General features: G+C 45.2%; 1 protein-coding gene across 4 annotated transcripts in view; it reads right to left on the bottom strand.

Annotated features, from left to right (window-relative positions):
• ADIPOR1 (adiponectin receptor 1) overlaps nt 1-15534 on the bottom strand; it is a 38381-nt gene that overhangs the window by 4440 nt on the left and 18407 nt on the right. For all 4 annotated transcript variants that reach the window (XM_029574151.1, XM_029574147.1, XM_029574149.1 and 1 more), the window contains 3 exons: nt 13282-13546; nt 11109-11231; nt 4511-4682 (listed from right to left, as the gene is read on the bottom strand). In XM_029574151.1, the coding sequence (XP_029430011.1) occupies nt 4511-4682; nt 11109-11231; nt 13282-13428 (442 nt within the window). In that variant the 5' untranslated portion in view covers nt 13429-13546. The remainder of the gene's footprint in view (nt 1-4510; nt 4683-11108; nt 11232-13281; nt 13547-15534) is intronic.

Raw genomic sequence — 15534 nt, forward strand, 5'->3', positions numbered from 1 at the left:
CTCGAAGGCTTGCCATGAAGATTCCTCCAGTCTCCTTCAGCTGGCAATGGTTATCACAGTAGCCACCTCCGAGGTACCGAGCACTGGGCCTCGGCAGTGCACCAGACCCCACAGCATGCAGAGCTGCTGCTTTTGAAGGGTGCAATGGAACCTGAACCGCAGTGTGCACGTTTCACAAACATGTTTCTTTCATGGGGGTTCCAATGGGAAGAGATTCCTTGTATGTGGGAAAGTGACAGGAGTGGAGGAATAGCCTAGTGGTTAGAGCAGCAGGCTGAGGAAGCCAGGGTTCAAATTCCTCATGCCCTTGGGCAGCTCATTTCAGTCTCCATTGCCTCAGGTACAAACCTAGAATGCTAGTCTTCTTGGGCAGGGAATATCTAAATTGTACCTGATTTGTAACTTGCCTTTAATTCACATTTGAAAACATGAGTAATTAAATCCAAACCCAGTAACAGACTAAGCAGCCTTTATCATAGAGTTAGTTACTGAGCTCTTTTGCTGGAGTCTCTTCCCTAATATTTTAGTTAAAACCAGCAAAGCAGCTGGATAACAAGACATTTTCTCAGCATTCAGACAGGTTAATCCCCGACCAATGGGTTATGCAGCTCTACCAGCAGATGAAGACCGAGCAAAGCTGACGTCACGGTATATATATACCTCTGCACTGACATCAGCCCACCAGTATTATCCGTCTCCATCAGATGGAGAAGAGGAGGAGAAAGAAGGATTAATCATACACCACTTCTCCTGAGATGATATCTGGAGATCCCTCCCTCAGTCAAGTGCCTACGGCCGGTAGCCGGTTCCGGAGTGGAGTTAGCTGCCAGGAAAGAGTCAGCTGAGAGGCTAGCAGGTGCAGGAAGCCAAGCTCAGCGGGGAAGGCATTAGCCCTCTCACCCTGCTGCTGGAGACCAACTCTGTACTCGGCTAAGACGGGCTGAGCTCATGTTAAAAAAAATAAATAAAAAAGTGAGATTAGGGATTCCTCTCCCCTCTTCTGTTTTCTAGTCTCCAAGCCTCAGCGCGCTGATCCAATGTGCATTCCTGTCTCCATAGGGATCTTGAGGAGTTGCAGTTAGTTATTTTGTGGGTTGAGCGGCCCTTTGGTCTAGGCCCCGCTCTCAGGCTTCACTGGGTTGCCGCGTATGTAGGCCGCGACAGAGTTTGCAAAAGCAGTGCCTGAGTGTCCAGGCTGAGCATCTGGGTGGACCGCGTGGTTGGACGTACGTAGTATGAGTGTTCAACGGAGTCCACGTATATATAGCTTATACGTGGACATCCTGTCCAGGCTTGCCGGATACAGACACACTGTTGGATGCACAATTGTTCAGTGCTTGTTGTTGAGTGTGCTGCCTCTGGATGTCCCTTTCCATGGCACTGGAAGCAAAGAAGCCTAAATGCCTTGAGATTTGCACTGCTTGCCATATTTGGGCATCACAGCCTGGGGTCCCCTCTAATCTTTGTCAGTGCTGCTTGGAGGCTAATTAACTCTAACTGATTTTGCTAAGATCGGTCAGTCCCAGCCAGCAGGTTGCAGGAAGGGAACTGGAGGGCGGCATGTCAGAAGTTTTGCCTGGTTTTGAGACTCTCCTAATTGGCTCGTCACCAGGGGAGGGAAACTCATTGGGCACCAGACCGACAACCCCTAGTTTTGGTAAGGACCCTTCCGCCTTCTCCTGGGTGGAATTTTTTCAAGGGCTGCAGTCCTTTCTACAGGCACATTTGGCAGAAGCAGCCAAACCTGAAAGCTCAGGATCACAGGCTGCAGAATCCCGCAAGGCTGGTCCTGCAGGTAAACGTCTGAAGGCGTCTCAGGCTGTTGCAGGTCACACTGATGGGCACCTGGATGGCGATGCTTATTTCCTGGAGGACTGGGAAATTCCTCTGAAGATGAAACATTATAGAACAGTGTTGTGATTCTTTCATAGAGATGAGTTGCCGACGCTAATCTCTCAGACACTGAAGATGCTGGGAATACGGAGTACTGATCCCATGTCTGAGCCAAAGAAGAATCCTATTTTGATTACTTTGCATAAAGCATCACGTTTCTTCCCCATTATGGGTGTGATTGAAGAGTTTATTGATCTTGAATAGAGCACTCCAGAAGCTAATTTTAAAAGGGGACGAGCTGTATCCCCTGGATCTGGTGGTGAGAGAGCAGATGAGTTTTCCAAAAGTGGATGCACTGGTGTGTTCCGTCACCAAGAGGATGACCATTTCCAGTAGGAGGAGGAGCAGCATTGAAGGATGCTCAGGATAGGAGAATTGAGGCTATCCTTAAGCAAGCCTTTGAGGCAGTGGCAATGAATTTGCAGATAGCCTCTTGCTGCTCCCTGGTGGCTCGTGCTTGTTTACTTCTATCTCAGGAGGCCAATGAGACTGGTTTGAATTCCAGGGCAGTGAAGGAACCAGCAGCCGCCTTTTTGGCAGATGCAGGCTGCAACCTGGTCCGTACTTCTGCCAGAGGGGTGGCTTCGGTGATAGCGGCCAGGCATCAGCTGTGGCTGCGGAATTGGTTGGCCGATGCAATTTCAAAGTCTAATCTTACAAAATTCCTTTTTAAAGGATCACTCTTATTTGGGAATGAGCTGGAAAAAATGGCCGATGTGGGGTGAGTCCCAGGTTCCTCGGATGCCAGAGAATAAGAAGCACCATGCTCGTTCGGCACAAGAGGCCATCTAGAGGTTTCAGACATTTTCAACCCTACAGAGGAACGGCTTCTCAGAGGGCTAGACCTTTGGGTAAGTCTCAGTCCTTTCAGCCCAGGCAAGGCGCAGGTTCGGGTAGTGTTGCCTCCTGATCCCCTCAACGAAGGTGTATCGACCCACCTCCTGGAGCAGGAAATGGGGGTAGTCTTATTTCTGTTTTATCGGAGGTGGGTCAGGATCACGACAGAGCAGTGGGTTCTGGAGATAATAAAGGACAGCTATGTTCTGGAATTTCTCAACTTTCCTCGGGTCATCTTAATGGAGGAGTTTTCCTGCAGTTCCCCGCAAAAGAGGCAGGCAGTAGAGACTACGCTGTTAAGGCATCTGAGCTTATGAGCCATGATTCCAGTGCCCAAATCACAAGAAAATACAGGCCATTCCATTTATTTCAGTGTGGCCAAGAAGGAGGGTTCTTTACAGCCCATCCTGGACTTGAAGGGAGAAAACAGTCATTTGCGAGTGACTCGTTTCTGCATGGAAACCGTACGCTTGGTGATAATGGCAGGACAGTCAGGGAAGTTTCTTATGTATCTGGACTTGTCAGAGACATATTTTCATATTCTCATTTGTTTGGAGCATCAACAGTTTCTGCAGTTCACTGTTTTGGGGCAACATTATCAGTTTTAAGTGCTCCCCTTCGGTTTGGCCATGTAGCCAGAATCTCTTCCAAGGCATGGTGGTGGTAGCAGCAGCATTGAGAAAGGATGGCATTTTGGTCCACTTGTTCCTAGACGACTGGCTAATTCGGGTCAAGAGTTTGAAAAAGAGTTTGCAAGCCACACGCAAGGTGGTCTCTTTGCTGCAGGAGCTAGACTGGGTGGTGAACTTGGTCAAGAGCAATTTACAGCCGCCCCAGACCCTGGAGTATCTCAGTGTTCATTTCAACATGAAGCAAGGCACGGTTTTTCTGCCGGAGATAAGCATTCAGAAGCTGATGGCTCAGGTGCAGCTTTTGACAGAGGTAGTTCATCCAACAGTATGGTCTTACCTGCAGGTGCTCTGTCTGATGGTGGCCACCCTAGAGGCGGTTCCATGGGCAAGGGCGCATGTGTGTCCTCTTCAGCGCACACTGCTTGCCTGGTGGAGTCCAAAGTGTCAGGACTACTCAATATGGCTTCAGTTACCGGTGGAGATCAGCATCCAACTGAAATGGTGGTTGCAGGCAGATAATCTAAGGAAGGGAGTTTCCTTCCAAGCTCTGGACTGGCTGGTGCTCACGACAGATGCGAGCCTCCAGGGTTAGGAGGGGCTCACTGTCAGGAGTTGATGGCGCAGGGGCACTGGAGCATCAATCATCTGGAAGCGCGTACCATTTGGTTGGCGTGCTTACATTTCACAGATCCGCATGTCAGACAATGCAACTACAGTGGCTTACATCAATCGCCAGGGCTGAGCTTAGTGTTTCCTGTTGCTGAGTGCTTGAGTGGTTGTCCATTAATGGTTATAATCAAGTATTGTTAGTGTGTCCACAGTTGGCTTTTGCAGAGAATACTGGCGAGCTATCAGAGCAGGAGTATATCTACCGTGATGTCAGCTTTGCTCCGTCTCCATCTGCTGGTAGAGGTGCATAACCCACTGGTCGTGGATTAACCTGTCTTCACTAGAGAAAAGGAAATTATCAGGTAAGTAGTAATTTCCCATTAAGGATACAAGTATTTCGGACTTCTAAGGTCCTTTCCGGAGTACCTAGCAGAGAGGAGTTTTGCAGGGATAGACAGCATGTGTGCCCTCGCCTACCAAATGAGGACTGAATGCCACTGGTTAACTAAGCTCAAATGGGCTATGACAGTTGCAATCACCTAATAAGTGCGTCCAGATGTTGCCCGTCTCTGTGTGTATTCTGAAGATGCTTTTGAAACAGGCTCTGAAAGATGGCATGGGCGGCCGATGGCCATGCAGAAGGTAATCGTTATCCTTTAGCCAGTCTGGAAGAACATCATATGGAATGACTCTCCAGCGTCCCTCCCATACCTGAAACACACAAGACAGCATGCATTCAGCCGGATGAAACAGGACATTTTATGGGCAGGTCTGGAATGATACCGCATGACTCAGGCTTTGATTGGCTGCACAGAGCCTGTCTGTTGTAGCCGAGTCATCTGTAAAAGCAGGAGGAGCATGTTCTAAGCAAGTGTTAGAGCAGGGATGCTCAAGCTGGTCCTCGGCCCCCTCCAGCTAGTCAGGTTTTCAGGATATCCTTAATGAATATGTTTGAGAAATAATTGCATATACAGGAGGCAGTGCATGCAAATATTTTTCATGCATATTCATTAGAGATATCCTGACAACCCAACCAGCAGGGAGGGGGGGGGGGGGGGGAAGGGCCCAAGAACCGCTTTCAGCGCCTCTGGGTTAGATGATCTTTTGTTGAATTAGAAGCTGCTGGCAATCCTACCTGACACCTGCTTCTGTTTGTTTGCCCTTGCTTTCTGACTGCTCATTGAGAGGCCTAGCATGGAATATGACCTTCAAGGGAGGCCTCTTCTAAGACTGAGCTGATTTATCACTAATTAGGCATGGCGTATGTTGCCCTTGGCTGTCAGTGCTTCTGTAGGGGACATAACAGAAACCTGGCAGACAAAAGGCCTGGACCCAGGTTTTCCTGTGCCAAACCACCACTGGCCTACATGCTGACTCGTGGAATTAAAAAAAAAAAAGTTATAATAAATTATGTAGCTCCATCCACAGTTTTCCACTTTAATCTTCCAAACTTCATCCAAAGGCATTATGCAAAATAAGTAGCCAGGTGCAGATGGGTGCAGACATTGAGGATATCTTTCATACAACTCTGCGCAGCTGCATGTGTCTGAATATATGGCCGTGCAAAGATGTACAATAGTATTTTATGGTACGTACGTATTAAAAAAAATGTGCGTGTCTACGCCGCAATAAACGTGGGAGTATATGCAATGATTGAAAGAGTATTTCAATGCATTAAGCGCATGGACCTTTCCTACCAATGTTAAAAATATATACACACGTGTTACACATGAAAATAAAATAGGACTTGCATAAAACCCGATTTACACATGGAAGATGGTATACTTTAAAACATGCATGTGTAATTGAAAATTACCAGTTTTAAGATTCCTCCACCAGTTCACCCAGTCCTCCCATCCAGCTAAGAGTACACAGTAAACAAGTCTGATATCAAATGCATAAGATATTTAGTTGGTGTAGAATTACACAAGTTACCAGTTGTGCATGCATTTCTTATAAAATAGCAACTTGTGCATGTAGTTGTTGGCCCTGCCCTGAAACGTCCCTAGACCTTTTTCACATGAATTTGTGCGCACGAAACGTAAAGAACACGTGTACTTTCAGTGTTTATAAAATAACGATTACGGGAGTACATGCTACTTACACACGTATATGCTAATTTTACACATGTAGTATTTTGAAAATTCACCCCTAAGTGAAGTAGGATGAAAGTACCTCATCTTTTTTACAGTCTACAGGCTTCAAAGCTCAACAAAGTGAGAATACTTTGCTGCCCCGCTTTGTAGAGTCAAAGAAAGTTCAGACAATTGGGCTAATCATAATGAAGCTCCTCAGGAGTCAAAGTCTCTAGCACTCGTGAGTGGATGAAGTTCACACCAGATTGCTGGGCTCTGATAAGAACACGCCATGCTGGGTCAGACTAAATGTCCAGCGAGCCCAGCATTCCGTTTCACAAGTGCCCAGCAGATCCCAAAGAGGACATCCATTCATTGTGGCTCACTTCCAGGGATAAGCGATGGCTTTCCCAAATCTACCTGGATAACAAATGGTTTGTAGATATTTCCTCCAGGAATCTGTTCAAACCCAGTTATGCTAGATGCCTCCACTACATCCTCTCTCTGATTTGTTTTAAATCTGCTGTCCTCTAGTCTTGGAATTATTTGAAATGGTAATTAACCATCCCCAGTTTATGTTTTCTACCCTGATTATTTTATAAACCTCTATCATATCCTCTCTCTTCTCTAAACCTTTCTTATAAGCTTAAACAGATTAGGGCTCTGCAGCTTGGAGAAGAGATGGCAGAGTGCATATGATGGTGGTTGATAAAATCATGGCTACTTCATAGAATTGGAATATGTGCCTCTTTTCTGGCACCTTTGTCCCTTCCCTCAGATTCAACATTTGTAAGACAACCAAATGGAAGATCTAGTGTTTTCTGAAGAGATATGCTAGGTTTACTCATTTTATTTTGCAATCGCAAGATTACTGGGAGAGGAAGGGACTTTAATCCTATTTCAAACATAAAATGCCTCAACTAGTGCATTTTAAAGGGGTTTAAAAAAGATCTGGATAAAAGATTTCAAGATAGGGCAGAAAGTTTCTACATCAATCAATCTTCAGGATTTTTATATCCACGTCCCATAAATTCTCAACCCAAGAAATATCTGATGTTCCTGGTGACAATACCAGGCTCTTCCCTTCAGCTTGGCAAACTCCCCTTAAGCCTTCACAAAGTTGACAATGGCTTATCTACTCCAGAAAGCTCTCTCTGTGGTAACCAGCAGTCAGGTCTGGTCTAGCTCATTACACTGTATACCAGCAGAGGTCCTCCCCTACCTTAATGCATTTACATCTTGGACTGACGGCCTCAAGCCTGATGCAATCCGCTTAGAATGGAGGATAAGCAGACTAGAAACAAATAAGTCAGTCTGGCTTTGGCTGAATGGTGAAACTATCCAAACTCTATCATCTGCTTCCTCTATCACAGACTTTACAACAGAAAGACAACTTTAGGACTCAAATCATCTCCATTTACTCTTCACCAAGGAGCTCTCTGTTGTCCATGCAGACCACATGTAGGAACATAGTTTTTATCTGAAATCCGGAGTTACTGGAAAATTGGGGGGGGGGGGGGGGGGGAGGAGACAGTGTGGGCCAATCTTCGATTTTTTCATTTAAGTGGTCTGTACATGCTAGAGTTGCATTTATTTGTGTTGCTTTCCCAGATGTGGTCAAATGTCCCTCTGCATCAGAACATTTGGAAAGGCCTTGACTGCTTCCTTGCACCATCGTCTCATCCACGCATTGAGACTCCGGAGCTCTGCCTGCCTCTGGGGACCTGCACGTGGAACAGGGAGCATTTCAGAGAATGCTACCCTGGAGGTTCTGGATTTAAGCTTTCTACCTAAGAGCCTAAATTTGGTTTCCAGAATGACTTTAGGAATCAAACACCGTTAGAAGAAATTCCTCAGGTGACTAGCAAACCAGCACAATCTGGGATACAAGAAGGAATCTGGCTTGCCAGCTCTTCAGCTGATCACATCCATACTATTACTTGCTTGCTATCTGCATGACCTTTTATATAAATGTCAATGGATTACTGCTAGTATCTCTGAAATCTGGTGACCTAGTGTTGAAAACTGGCAGCCAAATCAGTTTTTATGGTTGTCACTAAAAGTCTGCCCACCAGTTCTCTTAATCTGAAGCAAGCTACTGCATATTTGTGCTGGGCATACCATAGAAATAATGGGCATTATCTGCATTGTTGTATTTTGGTGAGAGATTCTGCTGGGCTTGGAAGGAAAGAATCTACACAAACTGCAATAAAACTGATGCAAGGCCGATGAAGCCATTCTGCTCCTGTGCTGTACTAATGCCACTGCCTATTTATTTAAAGCATTTGTATCCCACTCCTTCCATAGTTCAGGGCAGGTTACAATGGTACAATGGCTACCCCCCCTACTTACGAGTTCTCTTCCCAAAACTGCCCCTCACTAGCTATGGCCTCCCACTGTAGCACAGGGGTAGAAATTGCTTGTGGATGCTAAAATATTTCTCCTTGTTTTACCTGCAAAAAAGAGAGATCAAAACCTGTAAACTGGCTGATGCATCAAACGCTTTTGGCAGGTGTTTACACTCCCCTGAACCCTGGCTAAACTAAAATTATATACTGAGCTAATAAAGCAGTGGGACCACTTCACTGAAAAGGCCATTAGAAACAGTCAAGCGATTTTAGGATGTGGAAAGGAACATGAACCTTGGAGGCAATATCTCCCTCACTTCTGCTTTTGCACAGGCGAAATGCGGTCACATGAGCAACTCATCCCATTCACAAATGTCCAGAGTTGGGCCCATATTTGTGGGTGGGGCACAACAGTGCTGACCTAGGGCAATGCATTATTTATTTAAAAGTATTTCTATTCCATTTATAAAAAAATGTGCTAAACGGATTACAATATAAAACATTTTAAAAAAATGTTACACACATCTTACACAAACTACATAAAACAACTGAATATAAAATTGAAACAAAGTAATAAAACAAAAATACATAATACACTAAAAAAAATGAACTTGTATTTAGCATACACCTGGGCAAAGAAATATGCCTTAAGGAGCTTTTGAAATGACTTTATATCATCGGTATCTCGCAAGGTCCCAGGTAGGGCATTCCATAAAGTAGACCCAATGACCAAAAATGTCCTACAGCGTGTTTCTTACAATCGAGCTAAGTTAGTGAAAGGAACCGCCAAAAGATTTTTATCAGCAGCACCATGTGTGTCAGAGCTCCTTTTGTAGAAAGATACATAGATAAGCATTATGAGCTGCTCCTCTGGAATGACAGATTTGCTCTGAGGTATCATATTATCCCCAGCAGAGTATGCTGAACACTGCTGCTAGGTAGGGGAGTAAACAAGGGTACCTGATGTGTGGGAAAGGTAGGATGTTGACAGGTCCTATCCTGTCCAGGCAGGGTGCTCTTGCTAGTAAAATAATTTTAGTTCAAAAAGTTTTAATTTATAATGTGCTGGTAACCTCATAGCTTCAGCTGGTTCCACTTAAGGCCTGAGGGAACTACAGAATTCAGACAAGTTCTATGTAGGGACTTGCCATGTCAAGTCATTTCTGTAGAGCTGAGAAATGCTTAGTTTAATGACTTTCTGCCGTGTCCTGTATTATTCTGTATCAGATGTTAGCTGCATGTATCCTTCTGACTTTACTGTCTATAGCTTAAAGATCCCTGTGTAATCGGAGAAAAAGGTAAAATATTCCAGCTGGATTGTGGGATAAGGTAAATTACCAACGTTAAATTTATAAATTGCCCAGCGATCAACGAATAGTTTATACTGAGAAAAATACGTTGTATTGAATATTTATGAGTTCAATATATCAGCTTAACTTTATTAAATCAATTCATTAAAAAGATTCTGGCTCTGGTCTCTCAGTTACCACGCAAAGGGAAGTACCATTTTTTTGTTTTTTAAGAAAAGAGAGAAATTCGTTTCCACATATACTTAAAAAAAAATGTTTTCAATGGACCGATGATTAAAAATGACTCCGAGCAGTAAATATACTGCTCGGAGTCATTTTTATATTGTATATATATATATTGAACGACCCACTCGCACTGTCAACAAAGGCACCCTCTCCATTCCCCCTTTGAAAAAAGCCCACCTCTCCTCTACCAGAGATCGCGCACTATCCATTGCAGGCCCTAAACAATGGAACGCCCTCCCTACCACTCTCAGGCTAGAGCCATGTTACGCCAAGTTCAGAAAAAAACTTAAAACATGGCTCTTCCGACAAGCCTACCCTGATTAAGTACACCGACTTCTGCAAGTATCTTGCCTACGCCCTGTATATTCCTGTAAATAGTCCGTTGCAGTTTTTATTTATTGCTTTAATTCCTCCACCTCCTGCTCTTTGTATACTCCTCCTTGTTCGCCCTCCCTGTTCATTGTAATTTCTACCTTTAAAGTTACATTGTAAACCGGTATGATGTATGCATACTAATACCGGTATATAAAAGTTTTTAAATAAAATAAATAAATAAATATACAAGTGAAGATTACAAACTTGGCCAACTGCGGAGCGTTATGAATGGTCCAAAGCGTTTAGGAGGAGAAATCTTTCCAAAAATTTAAAAAAAAACAGTCTTTTTAATGAATTGATGTAATAAAGTTAAGCTGATGCACTGAATTCATGAGTATTGGATACAACGCATTTCTCTCAGCTGTGGGATGAGGTGCCTTGAATCTTCTCTACGTTCTGTCTCTGAGTCACAGCCCCACATACAGGAACAGAGTTCAGAATGCAGAACGGGCTGTGCGATCAATGAAAGCTGCAGACAGACAGACAGAGGCAAGGAGCTGGGCTGCCACAGGCAAGGGCGGCTCAATTACTCTCTACACACCGGCGCCCTCCTCTCTTTCAAACACAGTCTAGCCTGAGTTACACCAGAACCATTTTTTTTTTTTAAACTTCATCCACTGGCCCCTTGACCCCTCTTTGTGAACCCTTACTCCCCTTCACATCAGACCCCCTTTGTCATCCTGTTTTTTCAATTGCCCTTCCTACCTCCTCACTTTAAAATTTCCCATCCTTTTTACAAACTATTCATTGTTTTCTGCAAAACTAAAACCTGACCATCACTGTCCTAAAGCCAACATCCTATACCTTGTAGACAAACTCTTCCATCTTTTCCATGGCATGATGAGCTTGCAGTGGGAGCGTGAGCACCCGAACCTCTTCCTCCTCCTCTTCCTCCTGTGCCGTAGAACACGCGTGGTCTTCATCGCCCTGAAACAACACAGGTTTTATCACTCTCGGAGAGTTTGGCAGTGCCGGGGGGTAGAAAGAGCTGTGGACACAACACGTTACTTGATAAAAGCCATAGCATTCAGCCCCCGTGTGAATCAATCCCCAAACAATGTTACAAGAAAAACACATAATTAAATTAGCAATGATAAGAACAGTACATAATGCTATCTCATACGTTTGGAAAATGTATAATTTTACATTTGTGTGCTGACACTACTTTATTCAACACTGTGGGAAAAATCATTTTGATCACAGTCTAGAGGGGGAATACCCACACAGCTGCAAAATCCACAGCCCACAGGTCCATTTTCCTCACGCTATTTGCACTAATTTTCTAAGGAAAAGCACATGCATACTTTCACTCTGAAAACTGCCCAAGGAAAAAGTACCTGCAGATATATGTTTTCTTACCAAAAGTACCTGCAGATATGTGTTTTTTCCCAGACCCGGAAACAAGTTCACGGCAATACGGGTAGAAGTCCATGGGGTGCAGAACTAAGCAGGCCCTTTTGCCTGCACACAGGATGGGCACATTTCCGTCATTCCATTTACACAAGAAAAAAACACTTTTCACCTGCCTGGAAATCCCTTTGAAAACTGCCCTCACAATAAGATTTCCAGATGTCAAATCAATCGTCAGAATTCCACAATCTTGATGCCGGATTTTCTTTCCTCAGTGAAACTCAAATAGGCAGTGGTGAGCCCATTCTATGGACCCAATGTCATTCTCCCTGGGTCCCAAGGTCATGCCTTCTTCATCACTACGTTAACCATTATTTCTCCAGCATACATACTGCACTTGCACTCCTGCCGTCTGTGCTGTCCCTATTTTGTGATGTAAGGGAAGCTGGCAGTGCTGCTGCCTCTGTTCTGAGCTGGGGCTGCGTGAGTGTGTGTAGGAAGCGTGCACTGCTGCTTCCCAAGCAGTACCTGATCTATGGTGGGGCACGGTAAAGACAGGCCTAGCATGCTACCTATTTAATCTGGAAGTTTTATCTATTGTAACTCTGTTTGGCTGGAATTAATCTTACATATGCATTACCAATAAATATTGTTATAATTTGTGTCCTAGGCTCAGCAAAAATTGTCCTATGTGCATGAGCACCAAAATTGGATACAAGTGACTAGTAAGAAGAAAAATCTATCCAGTATGAGCTCTTAGCTGAAAAGGATAGAAGGGGAGAGATATCAGCAGTCAGGTTTCTTCCATCCCGTCTCCGAGGAGATTCGCAACTAGGCACTTCAACTTCATGCCAAAGCCCATATAATTAAGTGGGTAGGTCCGCGAGCATCGATCCCAGCTGATGAGAGGCGAGCATTAAAGGTTGCTCAGCCCACAAGATTCGTAGTATCCATTTCATCAGAGGTTTGGCAGAGGAATAAACTCCAAGAATTCCTGCACAACCTCACCATCAGGTCTGCTCATCTCTGGCAAAACAGGGCTGCCCCCAGGACTCTCACAATTTATTTTTGATTTACCCACTTCCGGATTATTTATTTAAGAAAACCAGTATGATTACATTAATATTCTTTTGCTGGCTCAGTGTACAAATTGGTAACTAAAAATTATTATTTTTTTTTTTTTAACAATCATAAATCTGATTTTTTTTCCGACTGCTAGAATGTGTCTATGGGGACAAAAGCTTAGGGAATCAGGCCCTAAATCTGTGATTTGGGTATTTTCTGCCTCTCTTCTTGAGGGATGAAAGAAGGATCAGGTCTAGGGCTCAGAGGGCTGTTGACAAGCTGGTTTAGCATCCATTAACCCATCAAATGATGCTCACAGTGGCTTACAGCATTATTAGTATTCAGGTGCAAGAAGTCCCTATCCCCAGAGAGCTTACAATCTGAAGCAGCAAGAGATAAAGTGACTTGCCCAAGATCACAGGGAGTGTTTTTTGGGGGGGGGGGGGGTAGGAGGTGGGAATTGCATCCTTGTTTCCCTGGTTCTCAGCCTGCTGTAATCACTAGCCCCTCCTCCTCCAAACTGAGATGCCCTCAGGCTATTGCTGTGGCCTGGGTTACTTACACTGACTGTATTAGCAGCTCCTCGATGGTCTCTCTTCACTTGCAACAATGGCCCCAGCTCCGTCAGTTCCACATCGTCTGCCTCCGCTCTGCTGCTGTTCGAAAGCCCACTGTCCTGGCCGGCTGCTGATCCTTTCCGGGAAGACATCTGGTCAGCACCCACAAGCCCAGCAGTGTCCACCCGAGTGTCAGGCCGGGGGTCATACAAAGGGATTCCGGGTACCGAGAGCTGTTAGTGCTTCATATGCTCCCTCACAGATGTCACACTAAGGAATAAAAACAAAACCACCAATGAAAATGCTGGAACCCCCAAAACTATCCATACATCTACCAGACTTCCCCCTGTAATTATGTGCAGTAAAGCATTCAAGTAATCCTCCATGCTTAAAAGTGTAATAAACGAGCCCCCCCTGATACTAGCCAAGGTTTTTCATACAAACGTCTGGGCTCTGTTTTCCCCTCAAATAGCAAAAGCATCTTTGGATAACACCAAAAGTGTAATGGTGAAATTACTTACCTGATAATTTCGTTTTCCTTAGTATAGACAGATGGACTCAGGACCAATGGGTATAGTGTACTCCTGATAGCAGTTGGAGACGGATCAGATTTCAATCTGACGTCAGCCCTAGTACATATACCCCTGCAGGAAGTGCAGCTCTTCAGTATTCTCCTCGAAAAGCATTGTGGATATATGTATGACTGAATAATTTGAATAACTTGATTAACTTTATAACTTGGTTAACTTGAATAACTTTATAACTTGGTTAACTTAATTAATTTGAACTAGTTGAATTGGCTATAGCTGGAGACCGCCAGTGCTCTCAACCGAGAAACATCAACACCCGGTATGCTGGGTGTCCTAGATGAAGGAAAGCATGGCTTACCCGTGAATCACTCGCTCCCGGGGATGTCCCCCGAGAATTCCATGAGTAACGGTAGCCGTGGGTGGGATGCTGAGTCCATCTGTCTACACTAAGGAAAACGAAATTATCAGGTAAGTAATTTCTCTATTTCCTAGCGTGTAGCAGATGGACTCTGGACCAATGGGATGTATAAAATCTACTCCTGAACCGGGTGGGAGGCTGCCCGTGACCCACTTAGTACTGCCCTTGCAAATGCTGTGTCCTCTCGAGCCTGAACATCCAGATGGTAAAACTTGGAGAAGGTGTGGATGGAGGACCATGTCGCCGCCCTGCAGATCTCGGCAGGTGATAGCATCTTGGCTTCCACCCAGGACACTGCCTGGACTCTAGTAGAATGGGCCTTGACTTGTAAAGGCGGTGGCTTGTCTGCTTCTACATAGGCCAACTTGATGACTACTTTGATCCAGCGGGCTATGGTTGCTCGCAAGGCCGCTTCCCCCTGCTTCTTCCCGCTGTGAAGGATGAATAGATGGTCCGACTTTCGTATGGATTCTGACTTTTCCAGGTATCGGACTAGGAGCCTGCTGACGTTGAGATGGCATAGACTGCGAGCCTCTTCCGAATTCTTATGCTCATCTAGCGATGGTAGTGAGATGGAAGTGAGACACCACTTTGGGAAGGAACGACGGAACTGTGGGTAACTGGAAGGTTCCCGGGGTGAGTCTGAGGAACGGCTCTTGGTAGGACAGTGCCTGAAGCTCGGATATACGATCGGGCTGAACAGACTGCCAGAAGGAAGGCTGTCTTCAATGTTAATAGTCGGAAAGACAGGCCGCGGAGAGGTCTGAAGGAGGTTCCTGGTAGGAAATCTAGGACTAGGTTGATGTTCCAAAGAGGCACCGGCCACTTTAAGGGTGGTCTGATGTGCTTGACTCCTTTCAGGAAGCGGGAGACATCCGGGTGACAGGCTATGCTGCCGCTCTCGCTCTTGGTTCCATAGCATGACAATGCAGCCACCTGTACCTTGATGGAGTTGAGGGACAATCCCTTCTGTAGGCCGTTCTGCAGGAATTCCAAAATTGCAGGAATTTTGACTGAGCGTGGTATGATGTCATGGTCCTCACACCAAGCTTCGAATATTCTCCAAATCCTTATGTATGTTAGGGATGTGAAGAACTTGCGTGCTCGGAGTAGGGTGTCAATTACTGCCCCCGAGTATCCGCTTCTCCTTAGGCGAGTCCTTTCAATGGCCAGACTGTAAGAGAGAATTGAGCTGGATCCTCATGGAGGATCGGTCCCTGTTGGAGCAGGTCTCTGTGTGGAGGTAGCGGCAGGGGGTTCCCTGTCAGCAGTCTTCGCATGTCTGCGTACCACGGTCTTCTTGGCCAGTC

The sequence above is a fragment of the Rhinatrema bivittatum genome, chromosome 12 (assembly GCF_901001135.1).
Source record: "Rhinatrema bivittatum chromosome 12, aRhiBiv1.1, whole genome shotgun sequence".
NCBI lineage: Eukaryota > Metazoa > Chordata > Amphibia > Gymnophiona > Rhinatrematidae > Rhinatrema > Rhinatrema bivittatum.